At 43.3% G+C, this 26,720-nt stretch overlaps 1 protein-coding gene across 1 annotated transcript in view; it reads left to right on the forward strand.

Moving 5' to 3' along the window:
* prkn (parkin RBR E3 ubiquitin protein ligase) overlaps positions 1-26,720 on the forward strand; it is a 1,436,618-nt gene that overhangs the window by 932,486 nt on the left and 477,412 nt on the right. The window contains exon 10 of the mRNA XM_041208007.1: positions 5,073-5,209. Coding sequence (XP_041063941.1) covers positions 5,073-5,209 — 137 coding nt within the window. The remainder of the gene's footprint in view (positions 1-5,072; positions 5,210-26,720) is intronic.

Below are 26,720 nucleotides of genomic sequence, written 5' to 3' on the forward strand. Positions count from 1 at the left end.
ACCTGTGTTCTGGAACCCAGCGTCAATCCTGGGGCTGGACTTCAGTGTATTACCACTCAGTGGAGGGCTGCCAGCTTCTGATTGGCCAGCAGCTCTCTGGGGCAGGATTTCTACCCTCCAGGGGCCTTAATTGCATGGGAGGCCAGATGATGGCGACTTAAGTGCTTGACTGGCACTTAATCACATCGAGCCTTCCCATCAAAAGTGATGTGGGGTTCCAACCGGTGGGGAGGACCTGCATTACTGGAACAGCCCTACCGCTCTGTGACTTTTCACAGCACATCAAGGAAGGTGACATTGAAACACAATGCAGCCTTTGCCTGTCTCAAATCCATCATTGAGCTTCCTATTCCCTTATTTCAAATTCCAATTCTACCATGTTGCATCTTTTAATTGGTCCTTAAAATACCGGTTTTGAGATCACATCAATTGAGTCCTCATTACGTTCATTGCCCTGGACTGGATGTGAAACCTGGATGTAAAATGATAATAAACTAACTGAATTAAAGAGCCATTGACAGATGTGCTGACACTATCTCTGAAATATCTGTGCTATATGATACAACTCCCACCTGTCGAACCATCCTCACTCTCAGTTGGTCTCAGATTTATTTCAGGATCAACGGTTCCAATATTCCATGTACACCAGGGTAATGATGATGTTACGTATCTTCATAACATGCCCACAAGAAGAAAGCATGTACATATGTGTGGAGGAAGAGAAAAAACACTTTATAGCACAAAGACAAAGAGGAAGTGGAAGAGATTGATGAGCAGTAATGGAAACAGCAGTATTTGCTTGAAGAAATATGGTTGGTGTGGAGTTATTTCCTCAAGGACTTTTTTTACATTTCATTTCACACTTTGTTTTTACAAAAGATCTTTATAATTGTGCAATTCTGGAAAATAAATATTTTGAGACAAAACGGTGGTAATATAGTTTTAAATGATACGCTGTGAAAATAATAATGAAGATATATTATGGGCAGAATCTTCCCCCCATTGGGGGGGACGTTGACGGGCGGGCGCGTACAGGCACGCTTCCAATCGGCGTCCCTGATTGGAGGCGCGGCACCATTTTACATAGGTGGGCCAATTAAGGCCCGCCCAGCATGACGTCCGCAGGGAAGCACTATGCACTCCCTGTGCGGGTGGGGGGGATCCCCTAAAATCGAGAATGCGCTCTTGCGCATGCTCACAAAAGAGCGCACTTATCTCCCTGAGGCTAAGTGCTGCCTCAGGGAGATCACCTCCCCTGTCAACAAATTAAAAATAGAGAAAAAAAAATGTCCTTACATGTCCCCTCATGTGACAATGTCACATGAGATGGGACATGTTCATAATTTCCATAACAACTTTATTAAAATTTTTAAAACCTTGCATGAAACCTCATCCCACCGGTGGATGAGGTATCATGTTTTTTGTAGTTCCCGCCAGGGTTCCTGGCCTTCCCGCCAACCTTAAGGTTGGACGGGCAGGTCCACTAAGTACTTTAATTGATCTGTCAATGGCCTCAAGTAGCCATTGACAGGTCGGTGGACACGCAGCTGATTTTGCTGCGTCCCCACCTTCCTGAAAATTAAAATGGGGCAGGGTGACACCAAGTGTTCCAACGTCATCCCGCATCATTTTACGTGTCGGCGAGCGGCCCGCTCTCCCCGTTCATAACGGTAAAATCCTGCCTTATGTGTTTAAGACAATGTAATTCTGTGACTTTCCTTTGTTCTATCTGTACTAGTGCATCTTGTTTCCATTGTACTATTTTTATGCTATGTACAGCAAAATGGAGTAGATGTTTCTTTTGTCTTCTATGTTTTAGCTGGGAGGCTATCTATGTCTGCTATAGATCCTGTCCTCTCCGTGTGCTAGAATAGTTGGTTCTGTTCAGCTTGCTGGTGGGCTTATAATAACAACAAAAAATTGCATTTATACGATGCCTTTAATGTAGCAAAATGTACCCAAAGTGCTTCATGGGAGCTTTATCAGACAAACTTTGACATTAAGCCACATAAAATAGTATAAGGACACGTGAGGAAAAGCTTGGTCAATGAGTTAAGCTTTAAGGAGTGTCTTATGTAAGCAATCAGAAGTGAAGAGATGGAGATTTAGAAAGGGGATTCCAGAACTTAGGGCCTGGACAGCTGAAGGCATGGCTGCCAGTGGTGAAGCAAAGGAAATCAGGGATCCAGATGAGGGCAGACTTGGAGAAACTTTGAATTCTCAGAGGACTGCAGAGCCAGAGCAGATTACAGAGATAGGGAGGAGTGAGGTTGTGGAGTGGCTTGAACACAGGGTGAGATTTTAAAATTTGAGGTACTTCTCAATTTGGAGCCAATGTAGGCCAACATATGCAGAGCTGATGGGTGATCAAGACTTGATGCGAGTTAGGATGAAGGCACACGAACACAAGATAAGAGTCGGAATAGACCATACAATCCATCCAGTTTGCTCTGTCATTCAATGCAATCACGATCTTTGACTTCACTTTCCTGCCTGCTCCCCATGTCCCTTGATTCTCTGAGAAATCAAGAATCATTCTATTTAGCCTTGAATGATGGAACATTCATAATCCCATGGGGTAGAGAATCCCAAAGATTCACAACCTTTTGAGTGAAAAGATTTCTCTTCATCTCAGTCCTAAATGATAGCCCCCCAACGCCACCCACCCCCCACTCCCCACCTTACCCTGAAACTGTGCCCCCAATGTTTTAGATTCCCCAACTAATGTAAACAAACTTTCATTGTCTAACCTGTCAAGCGGAGGTTTGGATAAGCTCAAGCTTAAAGAGGATGGAAGATGGGGGGGCTAACCAAAAGGACATTGGAACAGCCAAGCCTGGTGTAACAAAAGCATGGCTGATGTCTTGTAGATGCCCTCAGTGATAACGACAGGAGCAAGCAGTGTAGTGTTGGTGGAGTGGTTTGGCTTCAGGTCTGGTTGCAAAGTGGGACCTAACTCTTTGATAATATCCAACATTTCCTACATTGTGACAGTGAATATCTATTGGCTGTAAAGTACTTTGGATGCCCTGAGGTCATGATTGGGTACTACATAAATGCAAGTTCTTTTCTTTCATAATTACCAATTTTCTTAGGATCTGACAAAAGCATGAGTAGATGAATAACAGGTGCATTAAAAATTGGGTGGTTTACATAATCGGTATATTGATATTCTCTTCCGAAACAATATATCCCACTCTATTAGGATCATGTTATCTTGCACCTCTTTTACCTAAAATCCACTAACTTTACTATTGCCTGCTTAAGCAAGGAGCTAATTTGAAGGCTGTTATTATTATTATTATTATTATTATTATTATTATTATTATTATTATTTTCGCTGAAGCTTAGAAAAGTGAGCATTATTTTAAACAGCATTGTCATTTCCTGATTGCTGAGTAGGAAAGGGCAGCACACAGTGTGCTTTGAACATATAAGGACCAGAGGGCGCCAAGTAGAAGCTCTGATCTAAACTGAGACATCTCAAGCCCCAAAGTACAACTCCCCAGCACACTGGATGAGGGAGGCAAAAGTTATCTAAAGTTTCCATTCGTGAGTCCTATCCTGCAACCCCAGTTGAAAGAATGGGCTGGATTTTTATTGCTGGCAGGGTCAGGACCCAGTGCAGGCATGATTTAAAAATTGTGGTCATCTCTGGACCACAGGATGGTCTGTAATTTTCAAAAGAGGGAGGAGGGGAGGGAATAGGGAACCTGTTCATTTCCAACTAATGGTCCATTAAACTCCTTTAGGAGTTTGTTAATGGGCAGTGGGGGCGGGGGGCTGGGGTAGTGGGGGGTGGATGCTGGACTGCATTACAATAGAGATTTCAGTGAACCAGAACATTTTGGTGCTCTTTAGTACACAGCTGTCTTTTGGGATCATGGTGGTGTTTATGGAAATTTTTTTTGATGTTTAAATTATCAGGTCTGCACCAAAACCTGTGCATTACCTCAGTTTTGACTGTTCGCACTCTGCCTCATGCCTTTATGTGGCTGGCCTTCTGAAGAGTTGCCTGCTCTCTCTCTGGCAAGACAGCGGCAGGTCCCATCTGGCAGCAAGCAGGCAGCTTCCTCCTCCTGGAGGTGTTCGATACCACTAGTGGGGCGCCAAGCTCACCACCTGCCCAATCAGGGTATTTACATTTAAATATAGTGTTGCATGAGAAATATAGTTGGAGCATGGGGTTGGGCCCTGGAAGTCTGACCCCACTTTGAAAATCTGCCTCTATGGGGGGAAGTGCGGGAGTGGGCGCCTGTGGGCGGCCTTCCGATTGGCGCCCTTGATTGGGGGGGCACAGCCATTTTAAGTGGGCGGGCCAGTTAAGGCCCGTCCAGCGTGATTACTGCCAAGAAGCGCTATGAGTTCCCTGTGCAGGCAGAGGGATATTCTCTCAGCCAGGGGTGCACTCTTTCGTGCATGTGTGCGAAAGAGCGCACAGATCTCCCTGAGGCAAAGTGCTGCCTCAGGGAGATCGGCTCCAATATAAAATTTCTTATAAACATGTTTAAAATTTTTCCCTGCTGTGTCCCCTCTATCACATGAGTTGGGGCATGTCCATAAACCTTTCTTAAAAATTAAAATACCCTCAAGAAACCTCATCCTGCCCATGGATGAAGTTTCATGCTTTTTCAGATGCCCGCCTGGGCTCCAGGTCCATCAATGAGGTTAATTAGTTTTTTAATGGCGTTAACAGGCCGTTGACAGTTCAGAACTGAAAATCTAAATGACACGGGGTGATGTCGGGACACACGCCCAACGTATCCCCACGTCATTTTACGAGTGGCAAGTGGGCCCCCCTACCCCCAACTTGCTGATGGGAGAAACCTGCCCTATATGTCTGTTGACAGGATCAGGATTAGCTTTGCTGTCTTCAGCCATCTGTTAGTCTGTCAACACTCACTGCCCAGATTCATTCATGATAAATAGACACTTAGATATGGCACTGGATGGCTACAAGTCCCTATGAAATCCATGCACGAAACTGATCCTACAGGACAGGAAGGGGAGAAATTAGAAATTTGAAACAGAAACATCATATGATTGTGTTTCTTTTCTTCTCCTGCTCTTAGTGATCCAGTGTTGATATTTCCTTGTGTGGATCGACATGTTATATGCTTGGATTGTTTCCATTTATACTGTGTGACACGGCTGAATGACCGGCAATTTATCCATGACCCAAAACTTGGATATTCCCTCCCCTGTGTAGGTGAGTGTTATATTGAAATTACATTGGAATTACTGATTTATCTTTTGTCAAATGAGAGCATTGCTTTGACTAAAATTGGAAAAATGAATGTAATTTTAACATGAAATATGAATTTTAAAACCTTGCATACTCTACACTTAAATCACAAAGTACAGTTTAGTCGTTTGACTGCCAGCATCAACTTCATCATGAAAGAGTAGAGTTGTCCAGTATAGATAGGGAATTATATTATATTCGCAATATGATGGAGGCATTCTGCCAGTTGGGCAAGGTTAAAATCAACCCAACTTGGGAAATGTTAAACAAAAACAGAAAATGCTGGAAAAACTCAGCAGGTCTAACAGCATATGTTGGGAGAATAAAAAATACAGTTAACATTTCGAGTCCGTATGACTCTTCTTCAGAGCTGCAAATGCTGATGTTTGTGTTCATGCCTTTCTTTCCCCATTGTTGCCAATAACCCTTACCCACGCCTTCCTTGCCTGCAGAATTCATTGCTTGAATACTGCTGTTGCCAGCTTCCACCCTGACATAAATTCCAGATAATTCAGAGCTGCACAGTCTAAATCTGCTCACACATAAAATCACACAACTCTGATAGCCATGAACACCCTGCTTGGTGAAGTGGTGAGAAACTGGAACTCATTTCCACATGGAGTGGCAGAGACGAATAACAAAGATGCATTTGAGGGGCAACTAGAAACACATGAGGGAGAAAGGAATAGAGGGTTATGTTGATTGGGTGAAATGAAGTAATTAGAGTTGGAGGAGGCAGAATATAAACACTGGCAATGACTGGTGGGGCAAAATGACATGTTTCAATGTTGTACATTCTCTGCACGCTAGTCACATTTGGATAGTTTATACGTGTGCTATAGTATTAAGTTTTACATTTTTGTCTTATTCTACTTAATTGTTATAAGGTGAGAGAAAATGGTTGAGACAGTTAATCATCACAGCTTTTCGTGGTTCATTTCTAATTTTTTTGTTTCATCATAAGATGCTTATTACATCCTGGAAAAAATGCACTGGAGGAGTTACTCAGGAGTTACTGAGCCAAATGACATTGCAGTATCAACATCGATGGGTGTGTTGATTAATTCCAGAGGCACTGTTCTTTCATTTCATATTTAATAGAGATCATGGGCCGAACGTTCCCCTGGGCCTGGGAAAACCCGCTCTGTACACTATTGTGGCTCACAAACTGAACGCTCAGCCCATGTGTGACTTCACATTACTTTCTTTTCTTTTCACACTGGGGTCGGGCTTGCAGTGCAGTTTGCAAAGCACGCGGGAGTGCATGAGGAATGTGGGTGTGGAGCAGGCTGGTTGAAAGGCCTGCCTCAGTTCTATAAACACAGTATCCCAGTGTTAAAAGGCCCGTAAGCCTAATTCCTCAGCTGCCTCACCCCCACCCACACCCAACTGCCTAGACATGCCCCCTCAGATTGCTCATACCTTCCTATGCCACCTCTATGCCCATGGGTCCTCCATCCCCCTCAGATAACTCCATGCCCCCCTTTCACCCTCCAAAGCCATTATTCCAGTATGTAGTATGTAAATTCCCCAGATTCCATGCAATATCAGTGGAAAATACTTTGGAGAATATAAGAAACCTCTCACCATCTAATAAAAACCTCCATATCATTGATGGTGAGAAAAAATGCATTCTGCCATGTGAAAAAACGTAATATTTGAATCCAATTAACAATAAACCAGAAATCACATCACAGGGACAATTTGTTATTACTGCCATTCATTCTCAGATGAATGGAACACCTACTGCAATGAAACCCATTAGCATTTGACACTCAGCCAAGCATCAATGATGGCCTAGGCTCTCCAAGCAATAGATTACTTTCTGTGAAGGGAAAACAGCAGGTGCAGGGCCTGTCAATCAATGTAAGGGAGCAGGTGGTTAGATTTTCTTCAAGTGTAAATTTTTTTCTAAGTGTCAAAACTAGTTTTCTTTTATCACCAAGACCCATTTGAATCACAGTAGATAAGATATCAGTAAAGGCTGACAGGACACTTTGTAACATTTTTCACTGCACAAGGGTGCTTTCTCCATTGGAAAAGCAATGTAATACAGGTGAAAAAATACACAAAGCTGGTCAATGTAAGGGTCAATTTACCTAAAATGGATCATTGCATTAAATATACAGCAATACAGCAATATAGGTAACATTTGAAGGTGTGAAAACATTTTATGCTTGTCTTTCAGAACGTTCCAGACTCCTTAGCAAGGTTTTCATTTTCCTCATGAACTCTCTCAAACCCAACGTTCTTTTAATGGGCTTCCAAAATCCCGTACCGCCAGATGAAAATAGTCTGTTAGGGGAAATCCGATTTTTAGAACTATATAAAAGCCCCACATTTTTTTGTTCCACATTTAAAATGGGGAAACCAACCTCAGCTGGGGCGGGTGTTTGTTTTGCAGACTCAGCATTCCCAACCTTCAAAAAAGCCAGAGGAAAATGGCACAGGGTTAGGAAAGCGGAAGAAAATTGGATTTCCTCCAAAAATTTCTAAGTGTGGCCATTTGTGGACCCAAACACATTACCAAACCCGGATGAAAATATCGCAGTTTAATTACTAGAACTAAATTACCTTTAAATTCCATTGAAGAAAGCATTCACAGTACAAAAATTCTTAGCTCTGCTCTCCATATTGCTAAAAGGATCTAGAGGCACTGGAGAAGATTTACAAGTACGGTAGCAGAACACAGAGGTTATAACTATCAGGAAGGACTGAACAAGTAAGGCTGTTTTCTCTAGAATAGGGAAAGCTGAGAGGTGACCTGATTGAGATCTTTAAAATTATGAAGGCATTTGATGGCTAGATATAGAGGAGATGGGCCGGATTTTGTTCCAGAGATGCGCCCTCTCCTCCACATCCTCCCTTCTACTGCTGCCCCACCCCAACCATTTGAAGAACTGGCAGGAGCCTTGTGTCATTTCCAATGGGCGGCCCAACACAATTAAGTGCCTGTCAGGCACTTAACTGGCCAGTGTTGGACTTTCAATGCAATCAAGCCCACAGTGGGGCAGAACTCCCATCCCTGACACCTTTCCATTGCCAGCCGTGCCACCAGGAGCTGTGGCCCGGTAATGCACTCAGGCCCAGCCCCAGAATCAATGCTGGATCCCAGGACATAGGTGAGTGAGGGTGGGAGGGGTGTCACAGGGAAGGGATCATTAGAGAGCAAGGACAGAGGGGTTGGAGGCAACCCAGCTTTCAGCGGCCTCCCCCTTCCCAATCCTGGGTCTGTCAATCAGGCAAAGAGTGCCTGTCAATGAGAGACACTCCCTACAAGGCTGCAGGCAAACTCAACAGGGTTCACTGGGTGGCCTTTGGAAGCCACAGGAGAGCCATGCAAGCTCTGTTTAATCCCTAAGCCACCACAAAATCCTGGTGGGTTCAGTGATAATTGGCCTTATGTAGCTCATTAATGATCCTATTTGCCTACCCATCATGGTTGGGATTTCCACATCAGATCCTTCTTGCCCCCAGCTTAATTGAGGACAGTTTTCCCGTCATCAGGAGTCTGATGAGGGTACTCCCATCCAAATCTCCCATCCAATTCTGTTAACATGCCTGCTCCGGCAGGCTCCACTAAATCCAACCTGATGGTTATCTCCTCCTATCACTGGCTGCTTGTCCCAACAACGCCCCCCCCTCCTTCCCTCCACCCCTCTTAAACCAGCTTATATTTCACCCCTTTCCGATTTTTACTTAGTTCTGTTGAAGGGTCATGAGGGCTCGAAACGTCAACTATGCTCTTCTCTGCCGATGCTGCTAGACCTGCTGAGTTTTTCCAGATATTTCTGTTTCTGTTTTTGTTTTGGATTTCCAGCGTCCGCAGTTTTTTTGTTTTTATTTCTGATGTTTCCACTTATGGGTGAGTCCAAACTAGGGACTATAAATATAAGATTGTCAAAAATAAATCCAGTAATGAATTCAGAAGAAACGTATTTACCTAGGCAGCAAGTAGGGTGTGAAACTTACTACCACATGGAGTCATTGAAGTAAGTAAATAGAAACTACATAAGTACGCAAGATAGAAAGGAATAGATATGTATAGATGTTGTTAGGGTGAGATGAATTAAGGCGGGAGGAGGCTCACATGGAACCAACACACTGGTATCAACTTGTTGGGCTGAATGGCCTGTTTCTAAACTTTAAGTGCTATTTAATGTAATTCAATGTAAATCTAAACACACATTTCACAGCAAGCGATCCATTATCACTCATACATCATCCAGTTGTAACTAGAACCAAAAAAATAAAGTAATAGGTTAAAATCACTAATCTTACACTCAAGAGCTGTATTCATGGGGAATGTGGGTTGGAGATAGCATTAGAGTACGACAGTGCTGATTCTCTGATCTGCAATGACTATGAACATGCTTCCTTTTTGGTAATGGGGTATTGGTTAATTCATCTCTATTGTGCACTATTTTCACAATTTTTTTCAGTTCCAGTTGTGAGTAATTTATTAATGTGCAATAGAAACAAAGTATGTCACGAATACCTGCAACTTACATTCAACTTGTTGTGATGATCATAACTGATGGCAACATTGCACTCATGTGTCATCTTGTTAGCCAATTGGTGGAATGTGAATTATGCCCCATGGGTCTTCTTTAATACAGATTGCATGATGGTCTCTCTTCCTTAAGGAATTTCAATATTCATTTAATAGTTTCCCATCATAATTTTTGTTTGGGTCCATTTTGATTCTTGTTAGAATATGACTGTATACTAAATCTTACAGTCAAAGCAAGTTGTTGGTTGACTCTTATTATAGGTCCATCATGGCATAGCAATTATAGGATTCTTCTCCTCTGAATCATTATAAGGTTTCCACTTATATAAGAATTCTGTTAGAAGGCTGCTATTCCTCGGCTTCGAATACTTCTGTGCTGTGTGATGGGACATTCATGTTATTATAAGATGTTTGACTCCCAATGTCCCTGTTATAATGAGGACAGTGCGTATTCTAGCTTACTTGTCACTATGTTCTGGTATATAAAAAATCATGAAAAACTGAAAGTGGTTACAGTTTAATCAGGATGTTCAAAGAATGTGACATACAGCAAACCAAGTATTGGGTGATCTTTAATCATCTGAACCCCAAGATCAGATGACTGTGTTGAAGTCATTCCTGAATGTTTGTTAATTACTTGGTGTTTCAGTTTCATATGGGGGTTTAATTCTGGGTTACTTTTTTGCCTACAGCAGTAGCAATTGATAAGGTGTTCTAAGCCCTTGATGCATTGATACATAGAATAGTAACAGTTTGTGACATCAGTAATCTAGATTTATTGAGGGGGGAATCTAAAATTCATGACTGAGCAATTTTGTGATATTAAAAATGCAATATATTAAAAAAATCATTTTTAATTGTATTTTCCTTCACAGTCGCCACAGTAAAGGATGATGAATTGATTTAGTGGTAGTTGTCATTTGCCTCAGGCATCTTCTGGAATTTGTGCAAAAGGAAAATAGATGGAGCTTGGAGAGCATAAATATTTATATCAGCAAAGGACATGGTGTACCACACACAAGGGAGGATTTTTTTTAATAGTGGCATAAACTCATGAGTCTCAAGGGCCTTTGCAGTGTTTCCCAGACACCACACCCTCTATTCATTTACCAGCACTCCTATGAACATATTAAATTGGAGCAGAAGTAGGCCATTCAGCCCCTCGAGCCTGCTCCACCATTCAATAAGATCATGGCTGATCTGTTTGTGTTTCGAGTTCCACATTCCCATCTACCCCCGACAACTTTTGATTCCATTTCCTAACAAGTATCCATCTACCTCTGCTTTAAAAATATTCAGTGACTTCATCACCACTGCCTTCTGAGGCAGAGAATTCCAAAGTAGCACAACCCTCTGAGAGAATTAAATTCTCCTCATCTCTGTCCTATAAGGGCAACCCCTATTTTTAAAACAGTCCCCCGTAGTTCTGGACTCATCTACAAGAGGAGATATTCTTTCCACATCTACCTTGTTAAGACCATTCAGCATCTTATATACTTCAATCAGGTCAGCCCTCACATTTCTAAACTCCAGTGGAAACAAGCCGAGCCTGCCCAACCTATCCTCACAAGACAACCCACTCATTCCAGGTATCAATCTAGTAAACCTCCTCTGAACTGCTTCCAATGCATTAACATCCTGCCTTAAATAAGGAGACCAAAACTGCAAACAGTATTTGAGATGCGGCCTCACCAATGCCCTGTATAACTGAAGCACAACATTCCTACTTTTATGTTCAATTCCTCTCACAATAAAGGATAGCATTCCATTAGCCTTCTTGATTACATGCTGTACCTCCATACTAACTTTTTGTGACTCATGCATGAGAACACCTAGATCTCTCTGCACCTCGGAATTCTACAGTCAATCTTCGTTTAAGTAATACTTTACTTTTTTATTCTTCCTGCCGAAGTGAACAATTTCACATTTTCCCACATTATACTCCATCTGCCAGATTTTTGCCCACTCATTCAACTTATCCATATCCGTCTGCATACTCCTTATGTTTTCTTCACAAAATACTTTCCTAACCATCTTTGCTTCATCTGCAAATTTAGCTACCAGGCCTTCGCTCCCCTCATCTAAGTCATTGATATAAATTGTAAAAAGTTGAGGCCCCAGCACAGACCCCTGCAGGACTCCATTCGTCACTTCCTACCAATCAAACAGAAACCTATTTATGCATACTCTAATTCTTTCTTTTCCTCTTCAGAATGTATTTCATTTCCTATCAGCTCCATTTACACCAATATATTTCTCTTTGCTTCCAAGCTAATTTTTAGTCCACTGAGTATACGTGAAAACAGGAAGGTTATTTTGTTAGGGAACTTTGATAAACTAAATAGAAATTGGGAATCACCACGTGGCTAAGAGCCCAACTTGAATTTTGAAGATACATCCCCAGGAGGGAACTCCTGGAGAAGCAGTGAAAATGACTAAAAACGACCATGTACCCATTTTGTTCAGGGTGTCTTATGAAGTTACTGATAGGAGATTGGGATAACTTGGGAAAATTCCCCAATGCTAACTGTTATATAACCAAAAGCACTGGTGAAGCCATGAGATGCAGTGCACATCTTCACTCAGTAATGACCATTTACTAGATAACATCCACAGAATGTAAGTTGTGGTACCCTTGAGTGATAGTGGTCACAGAATGAGGATATAAAAATGAAAAATGCTGGAAACTCAGCAGGTCAGGCAACATCTGTGGAGAAAGAAACATTAGCTTTATGGAACTGAAAGATGTTAAAAATGTTTTTAAGCAAATTAGGGAAAGTGGGGAGGGGCAGGAAATATACAAGGGGGTTAGGTCTGTCATTGGGTGGATAGCAGGAGTGATTAAATGACAAAATGAATGATGGTGCAAGATAAAAGTGATTGATAATGGATCAAGTTAAAAAACAAAAGACTGGGCCAAACAAGGTGTGAATTGTTACAGTAGAATACCGAGCAGGGGTGGGTGAATGAAAGCAGGGAAAATGATGATGTTTGACATGTTTTGGAATTCAACAATACTAAATCAGATACATATTTTTTAAAAAAGGGAAACATAGAGAGAAGAGCTTAAAGCAAGTAGACTGGGGGAAGGAGAAATTGTTTAACAATATTTTAGTGGCGAATGATTCAAATATTTCCAAAGGCATATAGGTCAATCCGCAAGATGAAGGATAAGTTTGGTCTGAAAGACCTGCCTCTAATTAGATCTAAAGAAAATTAGAAGTGAAATAAAGAGGGGGAATCTTTAAAAATTCAAAGAACAGCAGGCTGAAAGGAATTGGGATGATTGTAAAATAATTCAGAGACAGGTTAAAAGGATAATTAGAGACTCTAAGAGGAACACAGAAATTAGCATTCTGTAGGTACGGCAAAGCATTAAAAATGCTTTGATCCTATAATGGTAAGAGAGCAGATGATATCCCTAAAAGATGATAATGGCCCAAAACTGAGATGGAATATAAAATAGTTCTAGTGGAAGATCATTAACCTGTTAACTCTGTTTCTCTTCACAGATGTTGCCTGAATTGCTGAGTATTTCTCGCATTTTCTGTTTATATTTCAGATTTCCAATGTCTACAGTCTATTGCTTTTGTGATAAAATGATTAATATCCTAAATGATTGCTTCAGCTGGTGTTCATTGAGAAAGCAATGTGCATTCCATAACTAGTGAGAAACCAAGTAGATATAGGTACCATGTAGATTCTAGACAGGCTAAAAGAGCCTGAAACTGTCAAATATCAAAAATATATTTCAATTATGGTACTAGAAGAGATAAGGGATGAAATCTTTGAAGCGATAGTATGTCAATGAATGCTAAAAAGTCCTGCTAGTCTCGGATCAAACTAAAATAGTATCCACCGTCAAAAAGTAAACAAAATGGACCTAGAAATCAACATTGATTCTGAACCCCATGGAATCTCATGACATCAGGTCAAACACAGGCAAAAAAACCTCCTGCAATTACCACCTAATGCCCTCCCTCAGCTGATAAGTCAGTACTCTTCCATGTTGAAAACCATTTTGAAGAAGCACCAAGGGTGGCAAGAATGCAGAATGTCCTCTAGGTGGGGGAATTCAATGCCTATCACCAAGAGTAGTCTGGTAGCACCACAACTGACTGAGCTGGCTGAGTCCTGAATGACATATTGAAGTCCCTTCTTCACACTGAGGACAGTGTCCATCATGTCCTGTGGCACTACCCACTGTGTTAAATGGGATAGATTCAGAACAAATCTAGCAGCTCAAAACAGGGCATCCATGAAGCACTGTAGGCCATCAGCAGCAACAGAATTGTGCTCAACCACAATCTGTAACTTGATAGCCCGGCATAACCCTCACTCTACCATTACCATCAAAAGCCAAGGGATCAACCCGGTTCAATGAGGATTGCAAGAGAACATGATGGGAGCAACACCAGGCAAAAGACAAACCTAAACAAGAGGTGTCAACCTGGTGAGGCTACAACACAGGACTACACACATGCTAAACAGCAGACACAGCATGTAATATACAGAGTTAAGCAATCCTACCACCACTGGATCGGATCAAAGCTCTGCAGCCCTGTCACATTCATTCGTGGATGGTGGTGGACAACAGAACAGCTAACTGGAGCAGGAGGCTCCATAAATATCCCCATCCTCAGTAATGTGAGAGCCCAGCACATCAGTCAAACTTCACCCAGCTTCAGCCAGAAATACCGTGGATGAGCTACCTCAGCCTCCTCCTGTGGCCCCCAACATCACAGGTGCCAGTCTTCAGCCAGTTTGATTCACTCCATATGATAACAAGAAATGGCTGAAGGCACTGGATATAGCAAAGGCTGTGGGCCCTAAAAATATCCCGACAATAGTACTGAAGACTTGTGCTCCAGAACTAGCCACACCCTGGGCCAAGCTACTCCAGTACAGCTACAACACTGGCATTCACCCAGCAATGTGAAAAATCATCCAGGTATGTCCTGTCTGCAAATCCAATCTGGCCACTTACTGCCCCATTGGTCTACTCTTGATCATCAGTAAATTGATGGAACTTGTTGACGCCAATGCTATCAAGCAACTTATGCAACAATCGCCTGCTCACTGAGGCTGAATCGGGTTTCACCAGAGCCACTCAGCTCCTGACCTCAGTAGGTTCTTGATGCAAACATGGATGAAAGAGCTGCATTCAAAAAGTGAGCTGAGAGAGACTACCCTTGACATCAAAGCAGCATTTGACCAAGTATGACATCAAGGAGCCCTAGCAAAATTGAAGTCAATGGGAATCAGGGGGAAAACTCTTCACTGGTTGGGGTCATATCTAGCACAAAGGAAGATGGCTGTAGTTGTTGGAGGCCAATCATCTCAGCCTCAGGACATCACTGCAGGAGGCCCTCAGGCTTGTGTCCTAGACCCAACCATCTTCAGCTGCTTCATCAATGATCTTCCCTCCATCATAAGGTCAGGTGTGGGGATGTTCATTGATGATTGCATTCACAACACCCCAGCTTTGAAGTAGTCTGTTTCCATATGCAGAAAGACCTGGGGACATTCAGGCTTGGGCTGATAAATGACAAGCATCATTTATACCACACAAGTGCCAGGCATGATCATCTCCAACAAGAGAGAATCTAACCATCTCCCCTTGAGATTCAACAGCATTACCACCACTGAATCTCCCACCATCAATATCCTGTGGGTTACCATCGAACAGAAACTGAACTGGACCAGTCACATAAATATTATGGCTAGAAGAGCACACCAGAGGTAGGGATTTCTATGTCAAGTTTCTCACCTTTTGTCTCCACAAAGCCTGTCCACCATCTACAAGGCACAAACCAGGAATGTGATGGAATACTCCCCATTTACTTGGATGAGTGCAGCTCCAACAACATCCCATGACATTCCCACAGGAGTTCTTCAGGGTAGCATCCTAGGACTAACTATCTACAGCTGCTTCATCAATGATCTTCCCTCCATCATAAGGTCTGGTGTATTGACTGCTTCAATATCTGATGTGTCATGAATGGTACCGAACACTTGCTGCTCAAGAAGCTTGACAACATCCAGGACAAAGCTTCATTGGAACACCATTCACTCCCTCCACAACTGATGGATAGTCGCAGCAGTGTGCACCATATACAAAAGGCACTGCAGCTACTCATCAAGGCTCCTTCAACAGCACCTTTCAAACCTACTACATCCACCTCCAAGAAGGACAAGCACAGCAGATGCCCAGGAACACTACCAGCTCCAGGTTCCCCTCCAAACCATACACCATCCTTACTACATACAAACATCCGAACTAGGAGCAGGAGTGGGCTACTCGGCCTCTCGAGTCTGCTCCGCCATTCGATATCATGGCTGATCTGAATGTATCCTCAACCCCACATTCCTGCCTACCCCTGATAACTTTTGCCCCTGATAACCTTTCGCCCCCTTGTTAATCAAGAATCTATTTAGCTCTGCCTTAAAAATATTCAAAGACTCTACTTCCACCACCTTTTGAGGACGAGAGTGCCAAAGATTTACAACACTGAGAAAAAAAAATTCTCCTCATTTCTGTCTTAAATGAGCAACCCCTTATTTTTAAACAGTGACCCCTAGTTCTAGATTCTCCCACAAGAGGAAACATCCTCTCTACATACACCCTGTCAAGACCCCAAGGCTTCAATTAAGTCACCTCTTACAGTTCTAAATTCCAGTGGATACAAGCCTAACGTGTCCAGCCTTTCCTCATAAGACAACCCACCCATTCCTGGTATTAGCCGAGTAAACCTTCTCTGACTGCTTCTAAACCATTTACATCTTTCTTTAAATAAGGAGACCAGCGCTGTACACAATACTCTAGATGTGGTCTCACAAATGCCCTGTACAACTGAAGCATAATCTCCGTACTTTTGCAATCAATTCCCCTCACAATAAATGATATCATTCTATTAGCTTTCCAAATTACTTGCTGTACCTGCACACTAACCTTCTGTGATTCATGCACTAGAACACCCCTGATTCCTCTGAATCTCAGAGCTCTGCAATCTCTTGCCATTTAGATAATAAGTTTCTTTTTTTATTCTTTCAGCCAAAATAAAGGATTTCACATTTGCCCACATTATACTCCATTTGCCAGATCTTTGCCCACACACTTAACCTATCTAGATCACTTTGTAGCCTCCTTATGCCCTCTTCACAATTTACTTTCCTATCTAGCTTTGTGTCATCAGCAAATTTAGCAACCATTCCTTCAGTCCTTTCATCCAAGTTATTTATATAAATTGTAAAAAGTTGAGGCCCCAGCACTGATCCCTTTGGCACTCCACTCATCACATCTTGCCAACCAGAAAAAGACCCATTTTTGCTAACTCTCTGCTTCCTGTTAACTAGCCAATCTTCTATCCATGCCAATATGTTACCCCTACACCATGAGCTTTTATTTTCTGCAATAACCTTTGATGTAGCACTTTATCAAATGCCTTCTGGAAATCTAAGTACAGTACATCCACCGGCTCCACTTTATCCACAATACACGTGACTCCTTCAAAGAGCTCCAATAAATTGGTTAAACTTGGTTTCCCTTTTCAAAATCATATTGACTCTGCGTGATTGCTTTGAATTTTTCTAAGTGCCCTGCTATGACATCTTTAATAATAGCTTCTAACATTTTCCCTATGACAGATGTCAGACTAACAGGCCCATAGGATATTGCTTTCTGTCTCCCTCCCTTTTTGAATGAAGGAGTTATATTTGCTATTTTCCAATCTAATGGAACATTCCCTGAAGCTAGAGAATTTTGGAAAATTAAAACTAATGCATCAACTATCCCACTAGCCACTTCTTTCAAGACATAAAGGCGAAGTCCATCTGGATCTGGGGATTTGTCAGCCTGCAGCCCCAACAGTTTGCTCAATACCATTTCTCTGGTGATTGTAATTTTCCCTCGTTCCTCTCTCCCTTCCATTTCCTGATTTACAGTTATTTCTGGGATGTTACTTGTGTCCTCTATAGTGAAGACCGAAGCAAAGTACCTGTTTAATTCATCCACCATCTCCCTACTTTTCATTATCAATTCCCCAGATGCACTCTCTATAGGGCCAATGCTCACTTTGTTAACTCTTTTCTTATTTAAATATCTTTAGAAACTCTTACTATCCGTCTTTATATTACTAGCTAGATATCTTTCATACTCTAATTTTCCCTTCCTTATTAACCTTTCTGTCATTCTTTGCTGTTCTTTATATTCTTTCCAATCTCCTGACCTGCCATTTGTCTTTGCGTAATTAGATGTTTTTTCTTTAAGTTTGATACTGTTTTTAACTTTTTTAGTTAACCACGGATGGTGGGCCCTTCCCTTGGAATTTTTCTTTCTCTTTGGAATGTATCTATTCTGTGTATTCTGAAATAGCCCTTTAAATGTCTACCACTGAGCCTCTATTGACCTGCCCTCAACCTCATTTGCCAGTTCACTTTAGCTAGTTCCACTTCCATGCTCTCATAATTGCCCTTAATTAAGTTTAAAATACTAGTCTTGGAGCGTTCGTTTCTCCCTCAAAATGAATGTAAAATCCAGTCATATTATGATCTCTGCTACCTAGCGGTGCTTTCACTATGAGGTTATCATTTAATCCTGTTTTGTTGCTCAATACCAGATCTAGTGTAGCCTGCTCTCTGGTTGGCTCCAGAACATGCTGTTCTAAGAAACTACCCCAAAAATATTCTATGAACACCTCATCTAGGCTACCTTTGCCCATCTGATTTTTCAAGTCTAAATGTAGATTAACATCCCCCAGAATTATTGTTGTACCTTTCTGGCAAGATCACATTATCTTTTCTTTTATACTCTGTCCTACCGTGTAGTTACAATTAGGGGGCCTGTACAGCACCCCCACAAGTGACTTCTTGCCTTTATCATTCCCCATCTCAACCCAAACCGCTTCTACATCTTGGTTTCCTGAACTTAGTTCATTCCTCTCTAATGTGCTCATACATCATTAAGTAATAGAGCCATGCCTCCAACTTTTCCTAACTTCCTGTCCTTCCTAAATGTCACATACTCTTTAATATTCAGGTCCCAATCTATGTCATCCTATAGCCATGTCCCTGTAATCCCTGTAATGACTTTCAGGTCGTATTTATTTGTTTCTATTTGCGCTCAGGTCTCTGTAATGGCTATCTGGTCGTTTTTATTTATTTCTATTTGTGCTATCGGTTCATCTGTTTTGTTTCAAATGCTATGTGTGTTTAGTTACAGAGCCTTTCATTTTGTCCTTTAATTATTTTTGTAGCACCCAGCATTATCTGCTGTTTTACTCTTAGATTTTTACTCTCTGTCCCTTCCTGTCATGGTCTGTTTATCATTTCCCATATTAATCCCTGCCTCTCTTGCCTTGTCTCTACTCTTTGGTTTACTACATCTTCCAAAATGTGACCCCTTGCCCCCACTATTCAATTTAAAACCCTGTCTATTCCCCTAATTAGGCATGTCGTGTGGACACCAGCCCAAGCATGGTTCAGGTGTAGACCGTCCCAATGGTACAGTTCCCACTTTCCCCAATACTGGAGCCAGTGCCCCACAAACCAGAACCCGCTTCTCCCATACCAGTCTTTGAGCCAGGCATTCATTTCTCTTATCTTATTTTATGCCAATTTGCATGTGGCTCAGGTAATAATCTGTAAATTATTACCTTTGAAGTTCTGCTTCTTAATTAAGTGCTTAGCTCTTCATACTGACTGTGCAGAGCCTCCTTCCTTATCCTATGTCATTGGTACCTACATGGACCACAACCATTGGATTCTATCCCTCCCACTGCAAGTTCTGCTCCAGCCATGAGCAGATGTCTTAAACACTGGACAGGCACAAAAGCCATATGGACTCTCACTCTTTGCTACAGAGAACAGTGTCAATCCCCCTTACTATACTGTCAGCTACTACCACTACATTCCTTTTGCTCCCCTCACTTGGATGGCTTCCTGTACCATGGTGCCATGGTCAGTTTGTTTATCCATCCTGCAGCCCCCACTCTCATCCAAACCAGCTGGGAGAACCACACTCCCTGCACTCCTGCCCTCTGGGTTCCCTTAGCTGCCTCACTCACAGTCACACCCCCCTGGCCCTGGCTATTGATCAAATCAGAAGACTACAGTAACCAGGGCTACAGTAATCAGATTCAACCAGTTAGCTAATTAACCACTCAGCTCCTACAGCTGAGAGTGAGTTTACCCTGTCTAAACTGCAAGAAAGAAAGAAATTAGCCTGCTTATTTCCAGTTACTGCTTATAACAGACTAGATTATATTTTAAGAGCAAAATTTAAGAACAAAATTAACACTTAAAACTCCCCTCTCACCAAACTCCAAGGGCAAAATTTTATATCCCACGGGCAAGCATGCACCCAACCTGATCGAGTGTAAAATCACGTGAGGTGACGTCAGACGAGCGTTTCGATGTCATCGCACACTTGCATGATATTTCGCTCAGCAGGTGCGCACAAAAGTCAGAAGCACACCCGCTGACAATTGAAGAGGACAATTAAGCCCACTAACGGTGCAATTGTCTATGATTTTTCATGGCCTGTCCAACCTTATGGTTGGCAGGAGGGAGAATCGGCCAGGCGACCTTTACGTTTTTCATCAAACATTATCCATGGGCACGATGAAATCTCTGTTATGAAATAAAATTAAAATAAACATAAATACCTGTGGACAGCATTTTTATGAGATATATTTTCAGGTGCATGATTGTGATACATGGACATTTTTTAATGCAGTTTTTTAAACCTTTATTTTATCACTTGAATGTCTGCAATTCCCTAATATAGGTGTCTGTCTTCAGGGAGCTCTCTCGCAGCGCTCACCCACATCTACCATGACATCATTGCCTGCCCTCTTCTTGCCCACAGCCTGGCAGCACTGAGCTTTTCAACATGCTTTTCACACTGGCTGGCTGTTAATTGGCCAGCCAGTGTGAAATCACGGTCAGGGGCTGATCTCAGTCAACGGTCCATTTCCCAGCCGCTCTTGGGCCCGCTTCTCTCGTGCACCCACCAAAGGTAAAGTTCAGGCCGGAGTCTTTAATCAGTTAGTCAGCTGCACTCCGTTTGCCAACTCAGAACTCTATTGCCATTTCTTTAACTGTTGCTGGGTCAAAATCCTGGAACTCCTTTCCAAACTGCACATTGGATGTGCCTACAGCAAATTGACTGTAGTGGTTCAAGTGGGCGGCTCACCACCACCTTCTCAAGGGCAATCATGGATGGGCAACTTTGCCAGCGACACTCAGATTTCATGAAAGAATAAATAAAAGCCAATTTAAAAATCATCAACTTCACATTAATACCAATAATGGAATAGATTAGCCACAAATTTGGAAGGAAAAAGGTCAGCCTGAGCAACACAACTGGATGGTGAAAAGCCCTACAAGTTAGATTTGAAACATCCTTTGACAAGGTTCATCACAGAAACTTTGGATTCAGTGTAAATTGTGGGAATATATAAGAAATTGTCTGAATGTTCAAAAGCAATGGCAATATTAGAAAAATCTAAGGGTGGAGGAAGTGCTGAGAGGTCTGTTTTAAGAATTGTTGCTATTTCTAATTGATATTAATAATAATTCAGCAACTCAAAAGGTTATCAGCTTTGGCTCAGCCGTAGCAGTCTTGCTCTTGAGTGAGAAAGTTGTAGATTCAAGCCCCACTCCAGAGACCTGAGTGTCTAATCTACACTGATACATCAGTGCAGTACTGAGGGAATGCTGCATTTTGGAACTGCTGTCTCTTGTCCCTGTTTGCCTTGTCGATGCCATGGGTTCATGTGCATCCACCTATCATTTTAAGCAACTCAGTTAGATCACCACTCAATCATCTAAAACTCAAGGGAATATAAGACCATGTTTATGCAACCTGACCTCAGAAAGGCTTTAAGCATGACTTCCTCCAACTTAGATTTTATTTGCCTTGTCAATTACTGCTCTGTTGTGACTGGGCATCATAAGCAAAGTACCTTTTACAGAGAAACTATTTCCTTGGGTGGAGGAATCCAAAAAGCTGGCAAATATATGGCTAGACCACTCAGGATGAAATCAGAAAGCATTTTTTTTCTTAAAGGGTAGTGAAAATATGGAACTCTCTCCCCCATGAGATTGTTGGCACTGGATCAATTGACATTTTCAAGAGGGAGATCAATAGATGTGTGTTAGGTAAAGGATCAGAGGATATGGGCCCAAGGCAGGTAAATGGAGTTGAGGCACAATAGATTCAAGGGGCTGATTGGCTTACTCCTGTTCCTATGACTGGAATCTGAGCACTGTGTCCAGTTTGAATCATGGAAACAAAAAGGAAATATTCAAACCCTGGAAACTTCACAGAGAAAAACCACAACACTGATCCCTAGCATCAGACAACTAAGTTGTGAAGAAAGAGGGGAGAAATGTGATTAAAAGAGGATGACTGGGATGGAATCTAAAGGCATATCAGATAGTGAATGGCGGGAGGTAATCTAGAATTTTACCTTAAATTGTAAGTGGACGTGAGAGTGCAGCTTTAAACTGGTGAAAATCAAAGTTAGGATAGACGTAATTCCTCTTTGCTCAAAACATGATCAACATCCCTACATTAGAAAGTACTTCACTGGCTGTAAAGCACTTTGAGACGTCCAGTGGTTGTGAAAAGCACTATATAAATGCAAGTCTTTCTTTCTTTAACATGTGGAATGGATGTCAGGAGAGTAGCGGAAGCTAAAACCCTGGAATCAGTTATAAACAGCTAAATGCAGTCATGAGTAGATTGTAAATTTTTTCAGAAGAGTCAGGAAAAACCTGATGACCTTGTTTATCTATAACAATTTTGTTGCCTTCCTTTCTGCAGCTCCCCAATGTGAATCATGAGATTTATAAACAGAGTACATCTCATTCACACTAAAAACTCACTGGTACCAACCCTTAATTCTCCTTCTTCTGAATGATTTGCCTTGAAAGGTAATCACACATTTCAACTTCAGTGTCCTGACAAAGTAAATCTGAAGCACCAACAACAACAACAGCTTGCATTTATATAGCATTTTTAATACAGTAAAATGGCCCAAGGCACTTTGCATGAGTATTATGAACCAAAATTTGACACTGACCCATGTAAGAAGATGTTAGAACAGATGACCCAAAGCTTAATCAAAGAGCTGGATTTTAAGGAGTGTCTTAAAATAAGAGATCGAGGAACGGGGTGGAGAGATTTAGGGAGGTAATTCCAGAGCCCAGGAACTGGGCAGCTGAAATAATGCCAATGGTGGTGCAAATAATTTTGGAGATGTGCAAGAGGCCAGAATTAGAGGAGCAGAGAGATCTTGGAGGGTTGTGGGGCTGGAGGAAGTTACAATAGATTAGGAACTTACCATAGCTTAGACCATTCAAACTGTGTTTTTAATTGATAAACTTAGATAAAGGGTCAAAATTCATAGTGCAAAACATGTCAGATTTGAGAAAAAAGTAGGAGAAAAAAAATATATAAATCAAGAAGTTGTGATTAGCTGACGTCAATCTGTGGTTTTAATAAATGACAGGAGGAAGGGAATACAAGAGGGAAGGAATTCAAGTTTCATTGTCTTGGAAAGAATGAGTAGGAATAGCTCCTGATACCTTGATGTTGTTAATTCAAGATTTTGAACAATGACTGGTAGCAAGAAGGCCTGGGAAGAGCAAGCTTCAGCCTACCTGGCCTAGACAGTGCACGTTGCAAGGAAAATGATTTAGGTAAAACTGAAAAACTGCACTGATTGGGTAATATTCTGCAGAGTATGGAATACAAAGACAATTTGTGATGCTGAAATATTGGGCAGAATGTCCCCGTTGGCGTGCAGGGGCCAGCGCACACCAACTCATAAAATGACGCGCAGTGGCGTGTGAGTGTACTGACGTCACTGCGCGCCATCATGATATTTCGTTGGGCGGACGCACGATGATATCTGATGCACGCCTGCCATTAATAAACGAGCCACTTAAGGCCCTTGAGGCACCAATTGACGGTGATTTTTTGGGGCCCGTGCGATCTTCAGGTTGGCGCACGGGTGCAACAAGCAGACGGGTAGGACACATTTGTATAAACCTCATCCACAGGCAGGATAAGAGGGCTCAGTGGGGTTGCAAGTGTGCTCTGTCAAATATTTAATTTGGAAAGTAACTGATACTTGCCTGTGTGAGCTGAAATGCTTCAAAACACATACCAGCTGCTTGGACTGGACTCACAACCTTCAGGTGAGCACTCTACAGTGAAGAATCATTTTGGGGCCTGCAGCTTTCAGGAAGCCCACCTTTAGCCTGGAAATGGGAGCTGAATTCTCCATTGGAGGCACCTCCTCTGAGGAGGAAGGGAGGGCTAGAAGGGGGAGGAGGCCAGGAGTGCACATCCAGCCTCCAGGGGAGCCACCTTTGGGAGGAAAGGCGCAGGCACAAGGGGCCAAGAGGTAACCCAAGGCAGGAGGGGTCGCAGAAGGTGCCACTATCCTACTGCCAGGGTATACATGTGGCGAAGCAGCTACTTCAATATGTCTGAGGTGCAGTGCTGAAGGAGGCTCCATTTCTCAAGGGAGATAGTCAACTATGTCTGTCAGATGATTGGGCCTGAGATCTCCGCTAACTGTGTGGGTGGACACCCCATGCCAGTGGCTCTAAAGGTCACAGCTGCCCTCAACGTCTGTGCCTCTGGCTTCTTCCAGGGGTCGGTGGGTGATCTTTGCGGTGTCTTCCAATCAGCTGTCCACACTTGTGTCAAGCAGGTTACAGACGCTCTGTGTGATCACAGGATGCAGATCCTACAAGCCTGTGCAAGGTACCCAGGCAGCTCCCACGACGCCTACATCCTCTGACACTCCCAGGTGCTGGGGCTCTTCAGTGTTCCGGCTCGGCTTGATGGATGGTTGCTGGGTGACAAGATCTATCCCCTCAGAAGGTGGCTCATGATGCCCCTCCACCATCCAAGAACAGAAGCTGAGCAGTGGTATAACAGGAGCCACGCCTCCACAAGGGCTGTGGTGGAGACAGCCATCAGTCCTCTGAAAATGTGCTTCCGATGCCTGGACTGTTCAAGGGGCGCACTGCAATATCCTCCAGATCGTGTGTCACTGATAGTGGTCGCATGCTGCACTCTCCACAATCTTGCGCTGGAAAGGGGCTGTGGTTGAAGAAGATGTTGACAGAGTGGCTGCGGATGCATATGATGAGTCCAGCAGTGAGTCTGAGGATGAGCACGCACAGGGAGATGCTGAGGGGGTAGTCACTGACCCGGGCATACTCCAGGGAGGCAGGGACACCCGGGAGGTTTTAATCCGATGAACCTTCAGCTAGCACACCACATATGGACCTCCAGGACAAACCTGGGCTGCAGGCTCCATACTCGATTCCTGAGTGCTAAATCTGCCTGGAAAGGAACATTAACTAAAGGTCTTGTCAATAAAGCTGAATGTCACACAAATCACTTGTAACGTTATTGGGAACCAATCACCTGCACAAGAAAAGAGGCACCCTCAGCCATGGTGACGTGTCTGAATTTAATGTTATAACAAAAGGAACTTAAGAAACAAAATGACAAAGCTGTTAAAAATCACACCAACTCATAAAGACCTCATTGCGGGCCAACACAAAAGCACCAGCGATAAACCCGTGGTGTGCCTAAGGAGCCTTATGTTTACACTTTTGGGTTCTACGTCTTGGTGCCGCCCCCTTGCTGGGACTGGCATCTGAGACAGCCAGCTCACTCTGCTGTCCTGTTGGCCTCGATGACCTTGGTGGCTGTCCTTTGGCCCGTGGAGCCTGTGCTGGCCCCACCTGGGAAGGAGCTGCCAGTTCCACAGCCGGCATCTCCCAGTCGTCGCAGCCTGATCGGATGCCACGATCACTGGCAGAGGGGCAGAGGAGCTGCTACCCTCATCCGGAGTACCCTGAGAGGAGCTGCTAGGCTGACGTGAGTTTGCTTTGGACCTTCCTGCTCACTGTGGATGGATGGGCACTGAGCTGGGAAACTTGATGCCCAGACCACCTCCCACACTGGCACTGACCAGCTGAGGTCAATGCCTACGTGAGAGCTTGCTGGTCCGAGCACATCCCCGGAAAGCACTGATTGGTCTCCTGGAGGACCCTCTCCATGAGAGTCGCCACTCTGTCCATGGAGAATGCATGGTTCTCGGCCATGAGGCTCATTGCAACGGCGATGGTCCACGTAGACTCCTCTGCCAAGGACACCAAGCCAAGCATAGCCTCATGTATCTCCAACGGATGCTCCCGCACACCTGGCCACATTTCCTGCTTTTGCTGTGTCACAGACAACTCCAGAGGCACATCATCAGCCACTGACTGAGCATGTGCCTTGTCTCCTGCAGTCCTCTGACTGCTGGTGCCATAGGCACTCTCTGTCTCTGCCAGCTCCTCCAGTGACTGTGAAGTGCCCTCACCGCTGTGTCCCGGGACACTAGCTGATGATCTAATTCCCACTGAGGTGCTAGTATCTGCACTGGTGCCTGCCTGGCAGAGATGGTGTGGTGCTGGTGAGTCCGAGACTTCAGAGCCCTCATGTGTGAGAGGGGGACCCCGCAGCTCCTCCTCACGGCCCTGCTCCGCTGATGTTGAAAGGAAGGACAAGAACATTTGATTAACTAATGTGGAGAAAATGACAAAGTGCATCCCTGTCTCCCGGATCATTATGCGCTCATCCTTCCATAAGCAATGGTCAAGCCATGTAGCAAACTTCAATCACTGAATATTCAGCACTCCCATGGCTGTTGGGCGAACAACGGTGACCTCAGTGCTGGACAAACATACCTGCCCGTGGCACCCCAGCCTCACCAACACCAGTGGATCTGGGCACATGGCGCCTTTCCAGATCTAGAGCCTCCTGCTCAAACTGGGTGAGCATTGCCACCTAGGCCAGCCCTCTGCCAGTCCTCACCCGCTCAACAGCATTATGTGCTTTCTTCTCCTGAAAAGGAGAGAAGAGCACTGATTAGTTCTACTTGT

Source organism: Carcharodon carcharias, chromosome 2 (assembly GCF_017639515.1).
Source record: "Carcharodon carcharias isolate sCarCar2 chromosome 2, sCarCar2.pri, whole genome shotgun sequence".
In the NCBI taxonomy this organism is placed as follows: domain Eukaryota; kingdom Metazoa; phylum Chordata; class Chondrichthyes; order Lamniformes; family Lamnidae; genus Carcharodon; species Carcharodon carcharias.